The following is an 18949-nucleotide window of genomic DNA, read 5'->3' on the forward strand; positions in this document are numbered from 1 at the left end:
AGTCACACTGGTTGGGTATTTTTTTTCTAGTATGGAATAGCCTTTGAGGTTTCATAGTGTCCAGAGCCTTATCATGGATTACCTGGGGTATCCAAAGCACTGAGGAAGTATATCTTTGGTGCACGACCTTGCAGAGTGACTGGTGGGTCTGGATCGAATTTTCTGGCTGGAGGCTTCCCACAGGGGAGTGCGTCTCCCTCATTCTATAAAGCTAATTATTTTTCACATGTGCCCTTCCTGTCTTCCACTCCGTGACTGCCTAAGGTGTTGAAGTTTGCTCTCCTCTTTTTATTTTTAGCTGGTATTTTGGAGGGCAAAGGGAGTCTTGTTTGGCAGTCTGGACACAGACAGAATATGGTGAATTGGCATGCCTGTAGGCATGGGTATTTTTCTCACGCTTTGATAAAGTTCATATCTCTCCTGGTGACAGCTCTTTGTCATGTTGGCCTTCGATCAATGCAGAGTCCACCCCTGAGCCTTAGGTAGGCCTTCACTTTATGCATCCTTTCCTGTCAGCAACTGTTGCTTCTATTTTTATTTATTTTATTTTACATTTGTTTACTGGGAAAGTCCGACTGAGCGCAGGTCCATTTTTAGCGGAGGCCCGGGGAGAAAAGCTCCACAATACAATACAGTACATGAGAGAAGAAAAAAAAAAAAGAGCATACTTGAGTGGAGGTGGGGTAACTCGCCTATACTCCTTTTTGGTTCTGAGTCAGTGGCATGTACCCCTTGGAGGATTTGCTTATAGATATTTGTTACTGAAGGCAGAACTTTTGATCATTTTCTTCCTGGGGTCTTGTTTTGTATGTGGTCTGTCCTGTTTGGCTGTGTACATGGTCTAATCAGTAGTACCTTAGAGAATAGGACAGGAAGCCAGAGTGTCATTTCCTCTTACAGGTAGTGATTTTCTTTTTCATCTGATGACTGTGTGCTCATAGACTTCACTCTGAATGTTCTCATTGCTGTTGGTGAGAATGGTGCTGGTGGTCATTCAGATTCACCCCCTCCCTCCCCCAGATGTCTCTTTGAGTTGCAGCTCCAAAGACTTGGACTGAATATCTGAAGGCGAGTCACTCCATGGACTAGCTGTTCCTCCAGTGGGCAGTCATGATCATCATGCTGAGTAAGGGGGAGGTGAGGTGGTTGCATTCACCCATTTTATCGTATGATATGTTCCTATACACACTTTTTTGTTGTTGTTGCTGTTCCCCTATTCCGTGTTTCATTTTAGAGTTCAGAAATGAAAATTAATTTCCTTTTCATTGTCTTTTGGTTGCTGAGGAGAGCACTGATTTGTTGTCTTTTGGTGGCTGATGAGAGCACTGATTCAGGCTTCCATTGTTCCCAGTGGATGACAGGATTGAGGTCCATCTGAAGTTCCTTTCTAGTGGATCTGCCTCTGCTATAGGTTTCTGTAGTTAAAGCAAAAGTGCATGCCAATCAAGCAGTTAATATGTAATCTAAACACATACTGCAGTGAGCTAAACCTCTCTCACCGCTTCATTACCTGAGGTCATCTTTACATATAGAGTTATAGAATGTCTGTTTAAAACTATGAAATCATTTTCATGTTAGGAATCTTCCATTGAATGACTAGCCTTTTGTACAAGATGCACTGCAGGACTGTGATCTTTCTTCATGTCTACACCTCAGCTAATCGTTATATGTTATTTTATTGTCCTGTTTTATCGGAGACTGTAGTAGCTTAATCCCCCCCCCCCCCCCTTCACATTTTCTTGTGCTTGTCACTCCATTGCTCCTTATTACATCACAGGTTTTTTTTTGTTTTACATAACTGGGTGAGTTTTACCCCAGGTCACCAAAATTTGGTGCCTCTTGAAATTCTTAGGATCATTGTTGCAATCCTCAGAACAGGGGAGGTCTATGAATGTGGTCTATATCTGAGTTCAGAGGTTGTATCTTGGAGAGTTCCTCCCACTGTGAAGTACAGCAGTATAAGACTTAGTATGTCTAAGAAGCATAAATGTGAGGCACCCCATCCCACTTTGGGAAATGCAGGTTGGCCCCAGACAAAAAAAAATTAAAAATCTAACAGTGAATTTCAAAATTAACTGTTCTTTTTCTGAGCTACGTTTGGGACTTAAAGGATCATGTCCTTCAGCTGAGATAGGCAACCACTAAAATAACAATGTATGTCGCAGATTACAACACTGACAAGGGGCGTGGATGGTAGGCTACTTCCAGGACAGATTTTAAATTGTGTCAGGACTGCAGTTGCCTTTGTTGGGTGCAGTGTCTGCCATTGGTTTGACTGATTTCTCATTCATCTTACCATCTTAAGGGAGTTTTTTTCTTTCTTTCTTGAAACATGCTGTAAAGATTGATGTGCTTAGATTCAGCAGAAAATAAGAATCTTCGTAGGCTTAGTTGTTGTTGTTTTGAGAAAAAACAACTTTGAATTTTTACTACAACAGCCATGCAGTTATATTTCAATTAAATGTTACAGTTCTTTGAAGGGAGAGTGAGCCAAAATAAGCTTTTCCTAGTACATTTTAACTAGCCTGTTAATGAAAACATGTGCTAGTTCATGGTTTCTCTTTAAACAAATAGTAATTATTTGAGAAAGTAGAATGCAGGCAATCCTTAATTAAAGTTGGTTTTCACATTAGTTATTTGGTTTGAGTATTTTTTTTTTTTTGTTAATCAGGTAGGCATGTTGCTTCAAATATCGTTGTATGACCTGGGCCAAAGGCCCAAGTGGGAACAATCATTGCACTCTATCGTGTTTGTAATATTGAATCATGTCTGCAACCATCAGATGGTAATTCTGATATACTGAACCTTTTTTTTTTCCTTTCTTTATTCCACTCTGAATCAGGTTTACCTGATTGATTGTGTATGGACCTGCTACAAATACATAAAGGCTCGCAATCAAGCTGACGTTAGAATGTACCCAGTTTTTGAAATGTCCGATAAGGTAAGATTGTCACTGTGTGTGTTTGTACTATTAAGTTTTAATGCAAATATCTTGCTTTGTGAATGTCCTTTTCTACACTTTGGGTCTATATAAAACATTAGTGCTGTTTTCTTTTGGAAAACCATAATACATATAATATTTTTGTGGTCTAGGAACTGAGCTGCTTTTTGATGAGTAATTAAAGATCTTTAACATTACTAGCTAGAGGTGCCGACTTCTCATCTGCTAAAACCTATTTCATAGTTTACATTACCTTATATATATTTGCAGGATGTACCTTGATTGTTTCAGTGTCTTTCTTGTTTAAGTTTCTTGGGAAAATTGTCAATAGCAATAGCCTAAGCACTGGTTTTGTCCCTGCTGACCCTGGGAACTGTAGACCCATTAGCCTAACCAATCTTATCTGCAAGGCCATGAAAAGAATCATCATGGACCTCATCAGCAAGGATATAGGAAACTTTCAAACACTTGACCCTGACCCAGTGTGGTTTTGTTAAAGGGAGATCCTGCCTTTTGAACCCAGTGGACTTCTTCAAGACTGTCAACAAAGCCCTGGAAGAAGGCATATCTGTACATACGGCCTATCTAGACTTAGCCAAGGCCTTTGACACAATCCCCCACTCAGGCATCATTGAAAAAACCCACCCAGCTAGGGGTCACCCCATATACTGTGAGATGTGTTGCAAACTGTCTCACCGACAGAACACATACAGTCAAAACAGGGGACTCCACCTCCACCAGTAGACCCGTCACCAGTCCTGTTCCACAGGGATCAGTTATGGGGCCCCTATTGTTTGGAATGTACTTCTCAGAAGTATAGGCAAAAACAAAAGGTGTGTGTCTGCAAAGTTTAAGAGCAGTCATTGAGTCCCCAAGTGATGTCAGCATTCTTCAAGGACTTACACAAACCAATAACTGGTGCCAAAGGCATGGTCTTAAACTCAATGCAAATGCACTCATCATCCCCTTTGACAAAGGCGATGTCCTTTCAGTTTACCATATTAATAATGCCGTAAGCTCTTAATCGGTGTTGAGAAATTTGGGCACACAGGTTGACAGCAGCTTACTTTTGATCACCGTGTCTCCACAGTGTTGAGGAAGACATTCTGCGTGCTAACCTCATAAGCAATGGCATAGCTTCCAGCACAAAAGAGGATGATGTTCATCGTGCATACAGCTGCAGTAATCACAGATGGGTTCTCTGCCGTCAGGCGGGTCCTCGGTCGGCCGAATTCCAAAGTCTAGGTCCGGCGTCGGTTGTTGTCGCTTTCTTTCCTGACGTCAGTGCGACAGGGGTATTTAAGACAGCCAACGCCATTTTCTTCTGTCTTTTTTGCCGCGCAGTGCCCGAAGCAGAAGCAGTTCGCAAGTGCCGGTCGGCCAGCTCCTGAATTTACGAAAAATTGGAAACCGAAGTCTTCTTTAAAGCTAAGTACCCCGTTGGGGAAACTTTTCTTGCCTCAGACCGATGTCAGACAAAGTTAACAATTGTATTTCTTGTGGGAAGCAAATACCGCATAAGGATTTCCATTCCCTCTGCATACCTTGTTTAGGCCCAGACCACGACGTCTCGGGCTGTCGCTTTTGAGCTACTTTCAATAAACGCACTATTAAGCGTCGGGCGGAGTTCGCCCAACACTTTTTTGGTAAAGCTTTTGATTATAAAATGTCGTCGGAGACTCCGACTACCGTTTTGTCCAAAAAATGCAAGGACAAGGACCGACACGCGAGGTCCGCGGTCTCCACCAACACCACGCCAAAATCGGCTACACGTGGTCCGGTTCTCAGCGAGATGCCTATACAGCCCCTGACTACCGACGACACTTCTTTGGCGGTGTCTTCTGTAACCGAGACCGCAGGTACCTCGGCCCATACCCAGACTACAACCACCGAAGCCACAGTGAGTGTTGAGCCTCCTAATGTGGACAGGTCCACTTCCACCCATGGTGTCTTTAGACCCTCATCTTCCTTTTCCATTAAGGCCTTTACTATGTCCAAATCAGCCATGCATCCCAAGAGGCCTGTTGCACAGGGCCCATCTCCAGGCCCCATGCCTAAAAAGCAGATGCTAAAAATGGCTGAGGATTTAATTACTCTTATCAGGGGTTCCCAACCCCCTCCAGACAAGAGACCCAGAGTGGAGGAAGATTCTCCCTCTTCTGACCAGGGCTCCATTTTTTCAGACTACTCTGATGTAGAGGAACACTCGTACTCCCCTTTTGAAGATTCTGATGCAGAGCAGTCCATTCCTTCTGTATCTCCCCCAGAGGATTTTTCTTTTGGGGAAACCTTGCACACCTTGAGGGAACACTTCCATTGGGAAGGCCAAGACTTTTCTGATTCCAAGAAAAGACTTACGGAATTTATTTTGTTACCTCAACACAGACCTCTGGCGATACCTCCTGTCTTGGACATACTTGATGATGTTTACTCGGAGGCTTGCCTTAATCCGGATTCCCTGCCTCCTGCCCCAGTCAAGCCTGATAGGTACTACAGAGTTCCTAACTCTCACCAATTTCTTTACAAAAGCCATAATGCTGACCCTGAAACCATTTCTCAAGGCCCCAAGGGAATGAAGGCCTCTACTGCTAAGAATCCACTACCTTCCGAAAGAGAGTCTAGATCCTTAGAAAGGTGGGGAAAAAAGGTATATACCTCGGCCACCCTAGCCATGAGGGCCTTAAATTGTCAGTTCCATATGCTTAAATATCAGCAGTTTCTGTTATCACAATTAAGAAATAAAATGTCTCAACCTGAACAACCAGATTTGAAGGCGTTGCAGGATATGATGCATAGTGCAGAACAAGTGGGTAAACACACCTTACAATGTGGCTATGATGCCTTAGAGGCCTCAAGTAGAGCTGCTGTTACAGGATCAGTCATTCGTAGACATGCCTGGCTTAGGGAACAAGTCTTGCCTGATCATGTTAAAGCTAAACTACTAGATGCTCCTTTACAAAAGGATGTACTATTTGGTACTAATGCTGAGGAGATACTACGGAAAATGGAAGAAAAAGCTAAATCTATGCAAACTGTCAAAGCTTTTCTACAGGTTCAACCACCACGTTTTAGCAGAAATTGGCCTTCTAAAAACTGGTCCTTTCCAGCCACGGACAAGCCCCAAAGAGGTAGATACAGGCACACAAGGGGCAGAGGACAATCTCAAGGATCATATAGAGGCAGACAATGGCAAACTCCAGCACCAAGAGGTGGCGAAGACAGTGCACAACAATACAGAAAACAAACCCAATGACTTCCTCCTTTTCATGCCAAGCAAGTCTCAGCTGGCAGCACCCTTGGGAGGAAAGCTGGCATTATTTACAAGAAATTGGCATATTATCACAACAGACAAATGGATCCTGGACATTATAAACAGAGGCTACAGATTTCATTTTCACACTCTTCCAAAATGAGAGGCATGCCAAACCTGCCACACAATCAAAGGGCAGAGGCACAAATACAAATTTCAAAGCTCATGGACATGAAAGCTATTCAAGAGGTACCTACTCACGAACAAGGTCAAGGTTTTATTCCAGACTATTTCTGGTACCAAGGAAAGGAACCGACTGGAGACCCATTTTGGACTTATCCATCCTAAACACATTTCTACTGCACCAAAATTCAAGATGCTCACATTACAGCAGCTTCTTCCCATGCTGGGCAAGGAGTTTTGGCTGGTAACATTGGACCTCAAGGAGGCATACCTGCATGTCCCAATCAGACAAAGCTTCAGAAGATACCTCAGATTTCTTGCAGGTTCAATCCACTATCAATTCTCTGCATTGCCCTTTGGCTTATCTACTGCCCAGAGTATTCACGAAATGCCTGGCATCAGTAATTGCCTACTGCAGACTTCAAGGGATACAAATTTACCCTTATTTGGACGACTGCCTGATCCAAGCGGACAGCAAGCACATACTTCTGGAACATTTGGCTTATGTAACACGGTTATTGAATTCTCTGGGATACACAGTCAACAAAGAGAAATCCAGGCTAACACCATCTCAGAAAATAACTTTCCTGGGTGCCAACTTGGACACAAACACCCAGATGGCCTATCTCACGCCAGAAAAACAGGGGCAACTAACTCAGTACTTCAAAATACTAGCAAATTGTACCAGGCTCACTGCAAGGAAAATCCTGCAGGCTCTGGGCTTCATGGCATCTTGCATTCTTTTAATCCCATGTGCAAAGTTGCACATGAGGAAACTTCAATGGTACCTAAAAAACCTATGGTCTTAACACAGCCACAGTTTGGAAACAATAATACCAATAATCCCATGTTTGCAAAAGGAATTTCTATGGTGGGCCCAAGCATGTCAAACAAACACAGGTCTTCCATTCTGCAAGCCTTAAGCAAATCAAGTCATCACAACAGACGCCTCAGACTACGCCGGGGGGGCGCACATGACAGACAGGTGCATTCAGGGCAAATGGTCCCAAAAAGAAAAGCACCTTCACATCAATCAAAAAGAAATGCTAGCAGTGATAAATGCAATTACAGCTTTCAAGGACCTCCTGCATCCAGGGCAATTATTGATAAGAACAGACAACACCACAGTAATGTGGTACATAAACAAACAAGGAGGAACACATTCATACCCCCTGTGCAGACTAGCCATGTCACTTTGGAACTTGGCTCTGGAATGGCAAATCGAACTTCAAGCACAGTACTTGCCAGGTTTGGAAAACACGCTGGCAGACAATCTAAGCAGAATTATGACAGACCCACACGAATGGAAGTTGCATCCTCAAGTGTTTACAAAGATAATCCAAGCGTGGGGAAGGCCAGACATAGATCTCTTCACCTCCCACAGGAATCAATTGGAAAAGTTCTGTTCAAGGACCTTTCATCCAAAGGCCTGGAGAGTGGACGCCCTTTCTTTCAGTTGGGCAGCATGGACAGTTTACGCTTTCCCACCTTTGCCTCTTCTGCCCAAGGTGCTCTTGAAAGCAAGAGCAGACAGACCGAAGATGATACTGATTGCTCCAGACTGGCCAAGACAACACTGGTACCCACTCCTGAGGAGCCTAATGCATACTCCTCCCTGGTCCCTACCTCTGATGCCTCTTCTACTGACTCAGCACAGCTACAAAACTCTTCACAGTCAGCTGAAAACACTCAATCTCGCTGCATGGAAAATTCCTTAACACCACAACAGACCCTACTCTCCAAAGAGGTGCAGGATGTCATTTTGGAGGCCAGAAGGCCATCTACTAGAAAGGCTTACTCTGCAAAATGGAAACGGTTTTGCTCTTGGAATGAGAAAAAAGGCCAGGATCCTAGAAAACTGAATTTGCCTCAGATATTACAGTATCTAGCTGAGCTGTTGAACAGTGGACTTTCATTTTCCTCCATAAAATTCATGCCTCAGCCATTTCTGCAGAATTCAACACTGATCCACCCTTATTCTCTCACCCACTCTTAAGACAGTTCCTCAGAGGGGCTAAGAATATAAGACCTCCAAGGAAACAACCAATACCAGCCTGGGATCTTAATTACATTCTAGAAAAATTAACATTGCCTCCCTTTGAACCAGCTGCCTCAACAGATTTGCAATATTTGTCCTGGAAAACAGCTTTCCTCCTGGCCATTACCTCAGCTCGTAGGGTTTCGGAACTACAAGCCCTCATGGCTGTGCAGCCCTTTCTCATCTTCCATCTGGACAGGGTTTCCCTTCGAACCAACCCATCATTTATGCCTAAAGTGGTATCCAGGGTAGCTTTAAATCAAGCCATACACTTACCCACCTTTTACCCCAATCCTCAAAATAAAGGGGAAAGGCTGCTACACTCCTTAGACATCCATAGACAGCTACGTTATTATTTGGACAGAACAAAGCCTTTCAGGAAATCAGAACAACTTTTTGTGTCCTATGCTGTAGGAGCTCAAGGGAAGCCAGTTACCAAACAGACAATTTCAAAATGGATAGGCCACTGCATACGGTTTTGTTACTCCTTTCATGGAAAATCTGTCCCTACAGGCATCAGATCCCACTCCACCAGGGCCACAGCTACCTCTACAGCCTTCCTCAGAGGAGTTCCTACCAAAGATATTTTGGAGGCAGCCACTTGGAGTTCTGTGCATACCTTCACCAAACACTACCACCTGCCTTTATACTCCAAAACTAGAGCAGGCTTTGCCACTGCTGTGTTGCAGGGCATTCTGGCTCATCCCAGTTCCACCTAGTGCCTACCACCCTGTGCGTAGCTTTGGGATTCTACCCATCTGTGATTACTGCAGCTGTATGCACGATGAACATAGTACAGTTTTGTACCTACCATAAATGTAGATGTTCGAGTGCAAATACAGCTGTAGTACAGGTTTCCCTCCCTCCTTCCCCTCTTGGTAAAGGCCTAGGGGCTAACCCCTCCTCATACAACCTGTTTGGGTTATCCTTCTATGGTATATTTGCTTGCAACTACTGATTTTTGATTATATTGCATTGCATGAATATATATATATAATTTATGTATTGCCTTCCTTCTGGGGGCACCTGACATCTGGGGCAAGAAAGACTGAAGAAAATGGCGTCGGCTGTGTCTTAAATACCCCTGTCGCACTGACGTCAGGAAAGAAAGCGACAACAACCGACGCCGGACCTAGACTTTGGAATTTGGCCGACCGAGGACCCACCTGATGGCAGAGAACCCATCTGTGATTACTGCAGCTGTATTAGCACTCGAACATCTACATTTATGGTAGGTACAAAACTGTACTTTCTTCGCGTTTCACTGTTGCAATCATCACACTTGGGTTATCTGTCTGCAGTTAGCCCTCAGTCAGCCCGAATACCAGAGACTTAGTGTTTCTGTGTTGGTTGCTGTCGCTCCAGGACTGACGTTAGGTTGTCAGGGGTGTAAAAACAGGCAGCCGGCTCCATTACATCAGTCTTTCTTGTCGAGGAGCTCGAAGCAGAAACAGTTCGCATGAGTGCTGGTCCACCGCTACCTGAGTTTTCGTTTCTGAATTGAATCTTCTAAAGCTAAGTACCCCGTTGGGGAATCCGTTTTTCTTGCTCTAACCGATGTCAGAGAAAGTTAATAATTGTCTCTCCTGTGGAAAGCAAATACCACACCGAGATTTCCATTCATACTGCGTCACCTGTTTAGGCCCAGACCACGATGTACTTCGCTGTCTGTTTTGTGCTTTGTTCAATGCCCGAACTATTCATCGTCGGGCCCTTATTTTCGCTAAATACTTTTGCTGTCGATCTCCGTATTCTGAAATGGCTTCGGTAGGCCATCCGACTACCGATTTTCTGAAAAAAATGTAAGGATAAAGACAGAGACCGCACAGGGCCGGTACTCAGTGAGGTGCTTTCACAGCCCCTGATGCCTGTTTCGATGGATTTGCAGGCCGCTACCAAGACTCGTTCCGGGTCAGTTATGCCGTGAGACTCTTTTTTGACTATGGAACTTGCAGATGTCTCTACTTTGGATGGGTCCGGAGCCGCTGTGCAGGCACTGGCTTCTAAGGAAGTTCGTCGCACTACCGATATTCGACACAAACCGACTTTCTTTTGAGTCTTCAGTTCTGTCTAAAACTACTGAGTTTCTAAGGTCAAGAGTACGAGCTACGCCTAAAAAAACGACAACACAAACTCAAGCACCTGCTTCCTTGCCACAACATCAAATGCTTAAAATGGCAGAAGACCCGATTATGCTGATTAGGGGAAGCCAACCTTCCCCTACTAAGAGAAAGAGACTTGTCCTCAGCAGCTTTAACAGACGAAGAGTCCAACTCTTTGGTTTCTGAATATAAAGACATGCCTTTATCTGCTTATGAGGACTCAGATGCAGAAGAATCCATTCCCTCTGCTTCTCCTCCAGAGGATTTTTTTTCTTTTGGTGAAACCCTACATACTTTAAGGGCATTTCCACTTTGAATGCCAAGACTATCCTCAGTCCAAAAAGAGACTCAGAGGATTTTTAGACATGCCACAGCATAGATCTTTAGCAATACCCCCAGTTCTGGATGTTGTGGATGATGTCTTTATGGAATACAGTCTAACTCCTGATTCTTTACCCCCTGCCCCTAGGAAGCTGGACAGGTAGTACAGAGTTCCTGACTCTCACAAATTTCTTTTCAAAAATCCTACTGGTGACCCAGAGGTAATCTCCCAGGGGCCTAAAGGTATAAAAGCAACTACAGCTAAGAATCCCACCCCTTCGGACAGGGATTCCAGAGCTTTAGACAGATGGGGTAAAAAAGTATACACCTCTGCAACTCTCGCCATTAGGGCATTGAATTGCCAGTTTCACATGCTGAAGTACCACCAACATATTATGGAACTTATTAAGCAAAAATTAGTTACCTTTACAGACTGTGCAGAAAATAAAGAATTGCAAGAGCTTGTGCATTCTGCAAGCCAAGTCAGTAAGCATACATTGCAGTGTGGCTTTGACGTCCTAGAAGCTTCTTGCAGGGCAGCAGTCAATGTTTCTGTGCTGAGAAGGCATGCTTGGCTTAAGGAGCAGACCTTGCCAGACCATGTCAAGTCAAAGTTACTAGATGCTCCTTTGACCAAGGACAATCTGTTTGGCACCAAAGCAGGAGAGGTTCTTAAAAAGATGGAAGAAAAAGCTAAATCTATGCAGACAGTCAAAGATTTCTTGCAAGTACAACCTCCTAGATTCAGTAGGCATTGCCCCTCGAAGCATTGGTCCTTTCCAGCCCCCTCAAGGCCATCTCAAACTAGACCCAGGGGAAACGGACCCCCCAGACTACGGTCTCAGGATATGCAGAGATCTAAGCAATGGAGTGCCTCCACTTCAAAAACAGGGAGTACTAAGCCACCCCCTTACAGAAAGATTTCACAATGACTTCTCAACTCCACTCCTCACCTCTGCCCAACTGTTCGTGCCCCTAGGAGGAATACTTGCCCATCATGCAAAAAACTGGACTTCCATCACCAAAGTCTGATGGGTCCTCAACATTGTTTCCCAGGGGTACAAATTTTACTTCCACTCACTGCCAACCCCAAAAGGGTTCCCAGACCTTCCTCCAAACCAGTAGGCAGAGACACAATACCAAGTTCAATATCTGCTTTCAATAAGGGCAATTCAGCCTGTTCTTGCAGAACAGATAGGTCAAGGGTTCTATTCCGGACTTTTCCTGGTACCCAGAAAAGAGGGCACTTGGCTCCTAATCCTAGATCTTTCCATTCTTAACACCTTCCTGGTGGTACCAAAATTCAAAATGCTCACCCTGCAGCAGCTTTTTCCTATGCTGGCCAAAGATGCCTGGTTATCCACCCTAGACCTAAAAGAAGCTTATCTGCACATCCCTATCAGGGACTCCTGCAGGAAAAACCTATGTTTCAGGGCAGAGCAGGATCTATGCATTATCAGTTCTCTGCACTTCCCTTTAGCTTATCCACTGCTCCCAGAGCATTCACAAAATGCATGGCTCCAGCCATTGCCTACTGCAGACAGAGGAAAATTCAAATTTACCCGTACTTGGATGACTGCCTGATTCAGGCAGACAGTCAGGAAATGCTGTTGCAGCACTTGACATTTGTAAAGAACCTTCTAACCTCCCTGGGGTACACTGTCAGCGAAAAGAAATCAAAACTAGTCCCCAGTCAAAAGATTGTATTCCTGGGAGCAAACTTGGACACAGCATCCCTGATTGGCATTCCTTACTCCAGAAAAACAAGCCTATCTGATAGGCTACTTCACTCAAATGGCCACCGGAACCCAGCTATCCACAAGGAAAATCCTGCAGGCCCTAGGGTTCATGGCCTCTTGCATCCTACTAATTCCATATGAGGAAACTTCAATGGTACTTAAAAAGTCTTTGGTGCCAACATTCTCAGAACGTGTAAACTGTCATTCCTGTCATACCTTGTCTAAAGACAGAGTTTCTTTGGTGGGCAGCAGCATGCAACCACAACAAGGGACTTCCCTTTACTCAACCCCACGCCACCCAGACCTTTACCACAGACACATCAGACTATGCCTGGGGGGCACACCTGGATGACAAGTGCATTCAGAGCCACTGGAGCCCAAGTCAAATTCATCTGCACATCAACTAAAAAGAGATGTTAGCTGTTCAGCACACTCTAACAGCTTTCAGATCCCTACTTTCACCAGAACCCCTGCTAATAAAAACAGACAACACCATAGTTATGTGGTATGTCAGCAAGCAGGGGGGAACCCACTTTTACCCACTCTGCAGGCTAGCCGTGGCCCAGTGGAACACGGCCTTGGACATGCAGGTCCATTTGCAAGCTCAGTTCCTGCCAGGCAAACAAAACTCACTGGCAGATGACTTGAGCAAAAATCTCCTAGTCCCATACGAGTGGCAATTAGAGCCCAGCACCTTCAGCCTTTTATTCAAGAAATGGGGACTGCAGAGGTGGACCTCTTTACCTCCCCCTGCAATCACCAGCTCAGCAAATTCTGCACCAGGACACTCACAGCAGGGCCTGGAAAGTGGATGCCCCATCCTTCCAGTGGGAAAACCTCTCAATCTATGCATTTCCCCCACTGCCCCTTCTCACAAGAATATTACTCAAGATAAGACAGGACAGACCAAGGGCAATCCTGATTGCCCCAGAATGGCCACGCCAGCACTGTTACCCACTACTGCGCAGCCTGTCATTGGTGCCAGCCTGGCACCTACCCCAGAACCCAACCCTCCTTACTCAGCAGGAGGAGACAGATCTTGCATCAGCAGCTGCAAACCCTGAATCTTGCAGCCTGGCTTATTCCTTGAATTCTCCCCCAGTGACCAGCCTAAGCAAGCAGGTGCTGAACATCATTCTCAAAGCCATGCCTCTGCCATCTTGGCTCATTACAACACTGAGCCACCTCTCTTCTCTCACTTCATCATCAAACAGTTCCTGAGAGGGGCAAACAAAATAAGGCCACCAAGGAGAGCACCCACCCCTGCTTGGGACCTTAACTTTGTACTGGAAAAGCTCATGATGCCCCCCTTTGAGCCTGCAACGTCAGCAAAGCTAAAATTCCTCTCTTGGAAAACAGCTTGCTTCTGGCCATCACTTCAGCTAGAAGAGTGTCTGAGCTACAAGCACTTATGGCTGTGGAACCCGTCATTATTTTTCATGCTGACAGGGTCTCCCTCAGGACTAATCCTTCCTTTATGCCTAAAGTGGTGTCCAGTGTGGCTATCAACCAATATGTACATTTGCCAACCTTCTTCCCTAATCCTCAAAATCAAGGGGAAATGATCCTGCACTCCTTGGACGTGCACACACAGCTCAAATTCTACCTGGATAGGACTTAAGCCCTTCAGGAAATCTACTCAGTTTTGCACCAGGGGCAGAGGGCAAGGCCATTTCAAAACAGACAGTTTCTGCTACAAACACCATGGGAAACCAACCCCTCAGGGGGTCCACTAGGGCAACTTCTACCTCTACAGCATTCCTCAGGGGTGTCCCTACCAGGGACATTCTGGAAGCTGCTACTTGGAGTTCTGTACACACATTCACCAAGCATTACCACCTGCCTATCTTTCTTTTCCAAATCCAGAGCAGGTTTTGTAACAGCCATCCTGCAGGGCATACTAGCCAGCCCAACCTCTTCTTGACTGCCTCCACCCTTTCTTCAGCTTTGGGAATCAACACAAGTGTGATGACTGCAACAGTGAAACATGAAGAACATAGTACAGTTGTGTACACGTACCATAAATGTAGCTGTCCGAGTGTATTCACTGTTGCAGTCCTGGTTTCCCTCCCTCCAGCCCCCTTCTCTTTCTCTGTCTCTCCTCTCTGTGTGTATTACTCACCCCTTACAGGGCTATTGGTATTTACTTTTTACTGGTGGTGATTTTCCCACCATAGCTTAGCTCCCTATCGGGGGACTCCTGACATTTGGGGCAAGAAAAACTGATGTAATGGCGTCGGCTGCCTGTTTTTAATACCCCCGATGACCTGACGTCAGTCCTGGAGCGACAGCAACCGATGCAAAAATACTAAGTCTCTGGTGTTCGGGCCGACTGAGGGCTACCTTCAGGCAGATAACCCAAGTGTGATGACTGCAACAGTGAGTGCACTTTAACATCTACATTTATGGTAAGTGTACACAACTGTACTTTAGAACCACCATGTACTCTTCCTTTAAAAGGTCAATAATAAGAGTACAATGTTCCCTTTGGTATGTACTTAAACAGGCACCTGCAACAACTGGACAGACCTGAAAGTTTCCTCACAAAATTCAGAATCTTCAGCACGTCTTATGTGGACAGACTGAAATCACTGTCACTGTACTCTGTTTGGTATAGACTACTCAGAGGCAACATGTGCCTTGAATACAGCGCAACCTCTGATCCTACCTTAATGGAAATGTTGCACATTCATAAGTCAAAGGGTACACGATTCACTTGTTCTAGGGACCTTAATCAAGCGTAGGATCATAGGAAGGTACTAGGCTATTGGCCCTGAAGCCCTTATAAGCCTAGCCAAGAGTTTAGCCCATGTTTAGACAAGTCAGCACCCAAAGCCCCTGTCCAGCAGGGACACAGATGGAATCCCAGGGGTGTATTTTCTGTTTCCCATCCAGTTATCCAGGTTGCGCTTGAAGAGGGATATTGATGTACTCTGCTAGATGTGGAGGGGGAGTCTATTCCACAGATGGGGGAGTCTCTGGGACACAAATCTGTCCTGCCAACAAGTCCTCTTGATGTCACAGGCCAGGTTGAGGTTGCCCGTGCGGGTTACTCGAGTGGAGCTTGACTTGTGGATATGCAGCAGAATATTCATGCACCAGCACAGTACAACAGTAACTACACACTGGAAGAATCTGACAAAATGTGGGGCATTGAGTTTTACTGCAGGGCTGCCTAGCAAGTACTTGTTCAAGAATACTGTGGTTATGGAGACAACCAATACAGTGTTACTACCAGTGCAATCTTGGTGGACTTCAATAAGAAAGACTCCTCTTGTTCACAGGATCCTGCGAGTCCGTGGCCAGACAGTGCCATTCTGAGGATCCTGGAACAATTCAGCTGTGTCCTGTTCACTGGAGAGAGAAAATGGGTGAGATGTCAGAAAACAATCCAGGAGGCCCCAAATATGGACAAAAGGATGATAAATACACCAATTGTTGAGATGGTTCTCCTGTGTAGTACAGAAATGGTTATACAAACCAACTATTTGTGAAAAAATTCTCTTGGCCTCATCTTGTATACATTTTAGTTAGCCATCCTCATAAGAGGCCAGGGTATGTTACAGGATTTCTACCAAAACCCGATCTTGTCCCCTCCTGCAGTTCACCCTAGAATTCCTTAACAGTCCTTGTCTATTGTCTTGTGCGCGTAAAGAACAACAACTTCTACATAGGATCTCTGCATATATACACATCAGTACTGTTACCTAGTATCATCACTGAGCTTTAATCTTTCCATTCCTTGACACTCTTGTTCAATAACTAACCAGTAAAGACAACAGTTCATTCCTCAGTTGGTTCCCTCATTTGTTGTCCTCTTGTCTCTCTCTCTCTCTCTCTCTTAATAACAGTGATATATTTTCTGTTCCTAAAAAATACTCACCTCCTTCCTGCAGTAGCAAAAAAATGACCCTCTCCTTAAAATGTGAAAATTCAAAATGGTTTCTTTTTCTGCTTCTCCAAAAACTAAGACCTACTAATTTACCACAACCTTATTGATACCCCCTTATTATCTTGTTTCTCTCTAAAATTCTAAGTTCTAAAGCTCCCTATTCCTAATTACAAACTCGAGCCATCTTCTCCATTATGGTTCCAAGACTGCTGCACCCTCTCCATGTTTTGCAGCTGTCTCCATTCATGATTTAGGCACTGCATCATCTTTTCTCATAAACCCCCCAACCCCCAAAAATGATTTTCACAGCAAACTCATTCTCCCGCTAAGCCCTCCTGCATTCACTAATCTTAGTTTGCAGTTTCTGCTGTGACATTCTCCCACTAAGCCCTCCTGCCTTCACTGATCTTAGTTTGCAGTGTCTGCCATGGGTTCATGATGTCATTCACAATGAGCCAGCTACAGTGTGCTGCTGTAAGAGCAGTGTGCACGTGAGGTGATTACTACTGACACTTCCTTGTTTTGGGTCTCTGCTGTCAGTGTTTTGTGTCCCTTTACGTTGAAGTAGTCTGGCAAATGCAGTCATCATATCTTGAGCAGCACAGCCTTCCTGACTGACACCATGTAGGGTATACGGACAGCTTGAGTAAGATAATTATCAGCTATGCTTTCTCAAGCTATAATACAAATGCCACATCCAACAAAAAACTAAACTTTAATACTAAATATGGATCCCCCCCCCCCCATTTTAACTACTAATGAAGTCTGATGCCTTAGGTCACTCAGTGCACTGCTGACACATTACTTCTTAATGCCCTTTTACATGTCTTAGATGCTCCAGAAAAAGAATCCCCAATCACTGATCAAAAACAATAGATCTGATGTTGCCAATTTTCATTCTGTCCTCAACGTATGGGTTCAGATCCAATCCCTCGAATCCGTACAGTACATCATGGTAACCAAAAATCTCTTGAGCTTCTCCCTTACCCATAATGCACCCTCGCTAACTACCTCAGATGTCGTTTGCCGCTATTCCCATTAAACGGGGTGACGAGTTGCTCTTGAGCAGATAAGCAAAATTTAACAAATGTTTTCCATTAAATCTTTTAAACTGTTAAAAATATTTTTCTCTCTCTCTTTTTCTTGTTGATAGTTAGAGAATGGCAGAGAAAGAAAAGGCTGGATTTAAAAAGTGTGGGAAATGTAACCGAAAAATGCCATACTCTGACTCCTATACAGTTTGTGTTTATTGTTTGGGACCCATCCATCTCCAGAAGATTGTTCATTTTGCCAAGCATTTAACCATAGGGCTCTGGTTGAATGCAAAAACAAATTGATTCTTAAAGGTTTACTACCTTCAGCGTTTCAGTTAGACAATATCTGGAGCTACTACCATAGAAAAACAAAAAAGGGCAAGTCAGAATCTTCAAGCCCTTTCACTCAAAAGTTCAAGCAAGACACTCTATGGCTCCATCTACTTCTTTGGATCCATTGTAAGATAAGACAAAGGATTTCTCTGATCTGACACAGAAATCAAAGGATATGACTACAAGCCTACCTGTTTTACCCAGGACCCAATATTTGCTATCATTGGATCCATTTCCATTTAGAGTTCCTTTTCTATTTTGGAGAGGTCAAAGTCACCCACCGTTATGTCCACTCATCCTTCTAGGAGTTTGACTGAAGATGATATAGAGAGATTAATGAGAAAAAAATCAGTGGGTGCAGAGTATGTCAGGGGTTTTCTTGGCTTCTACCCCTCTGGGTCAGGAGTTTGAGGCATCTACTACCCCTCCTTTACTTCCTCCTCTAATTTCATTCCAAGCTTCAGAGTTCTTGAATCCGAGCCACCGGCTCCATCTGCATTGGATCCAAAGATTCCCATGTCCTCGGATCTGATGTATGCTCTGAGATGTTCTTCGTGTTTCACTGTTGCAGTCATCACACTTGGGTGATCTGCCTGCAGGTAGCCCTCAATCGCCCTGAATACCAGAGTCTTGGGATTTCTGCGTCGGATGCTGTTGCATCTTCGATGATGTCAGGTAGTCGGGGGTATAAAACATGCAGCCAACGCCATTACATCAGCCTTTCTTGCCGAGCGGAGCCCGAAGCAGAAGCAGTTCGCAATTGCCAGTCGGCCGCTACCTGAAATTTTCGTTAATCGAGTTTCAAACCTGAAGTCTTCTAAAGCTAAGTACCCCGTTGGGGATCCTTTTTTCTTGCTCTAACCGATGTCAGAAAAAATTAACAGTTGTCTGTGGAAAGCAAATACCTGACAGAGATATTCATTCTTACTGAGTCACCTGTTTAGGCCCAGACCACGACGTTCCTCGCTGTTGGTTTCATGCCCTGTTCAACGCCTGGACTATTCGTCATCAGGCTATCTTTGTCACTAAATTCTTTTGCTCTCGTTCTCCGTATTCCGAAATGGCTTTGATAAGCCATCAGACTACCAATCTTATGAAAAAAGTAAGGATAAAGAC

The 18949-nt window shown here is 44.5% G+C and overlaps 1 protein-coding gene across 2 annotated transcripts in view; it reads left to right on the forward strand.

Moving 5' to 3' along the window:
- The window catches only part of LAPTM5 (lysosomal protein transmembrane 5), a 487606-nt gene that overhangs the window by 391045 nt on the left and 77612 nt on the right, over window positions 1-18949 (forward strand). For both annotated transcript variants that reach the window (XM_044084718.1, XM_044084726.1), the window contains exon 6: window positions 2843-2941. In XM_044084718.1, the coding sequence (XP_043940653.1) occupies window positions 2843-2941 (99 nt within the window). The remainder of the gene's footprint in view (window positions 1-2842; window positions 2942-18949) is intronic.

The sequence above is a fragment of the Protopterus annectens genome, chromosome 1.part1 (genome assembly GCF_019279795.1).
Source record: "Protopterus annectens isolate FY-2018-M chromosome 1.part1, PAN1.0, whole genome shotgun sequence".
Classification (NCBI taxonomy): Eukaryota; Metazoa; Chordata; order Ceratodontiformes; family Protopteridae; genus Protopterus; species Protopterus annectens.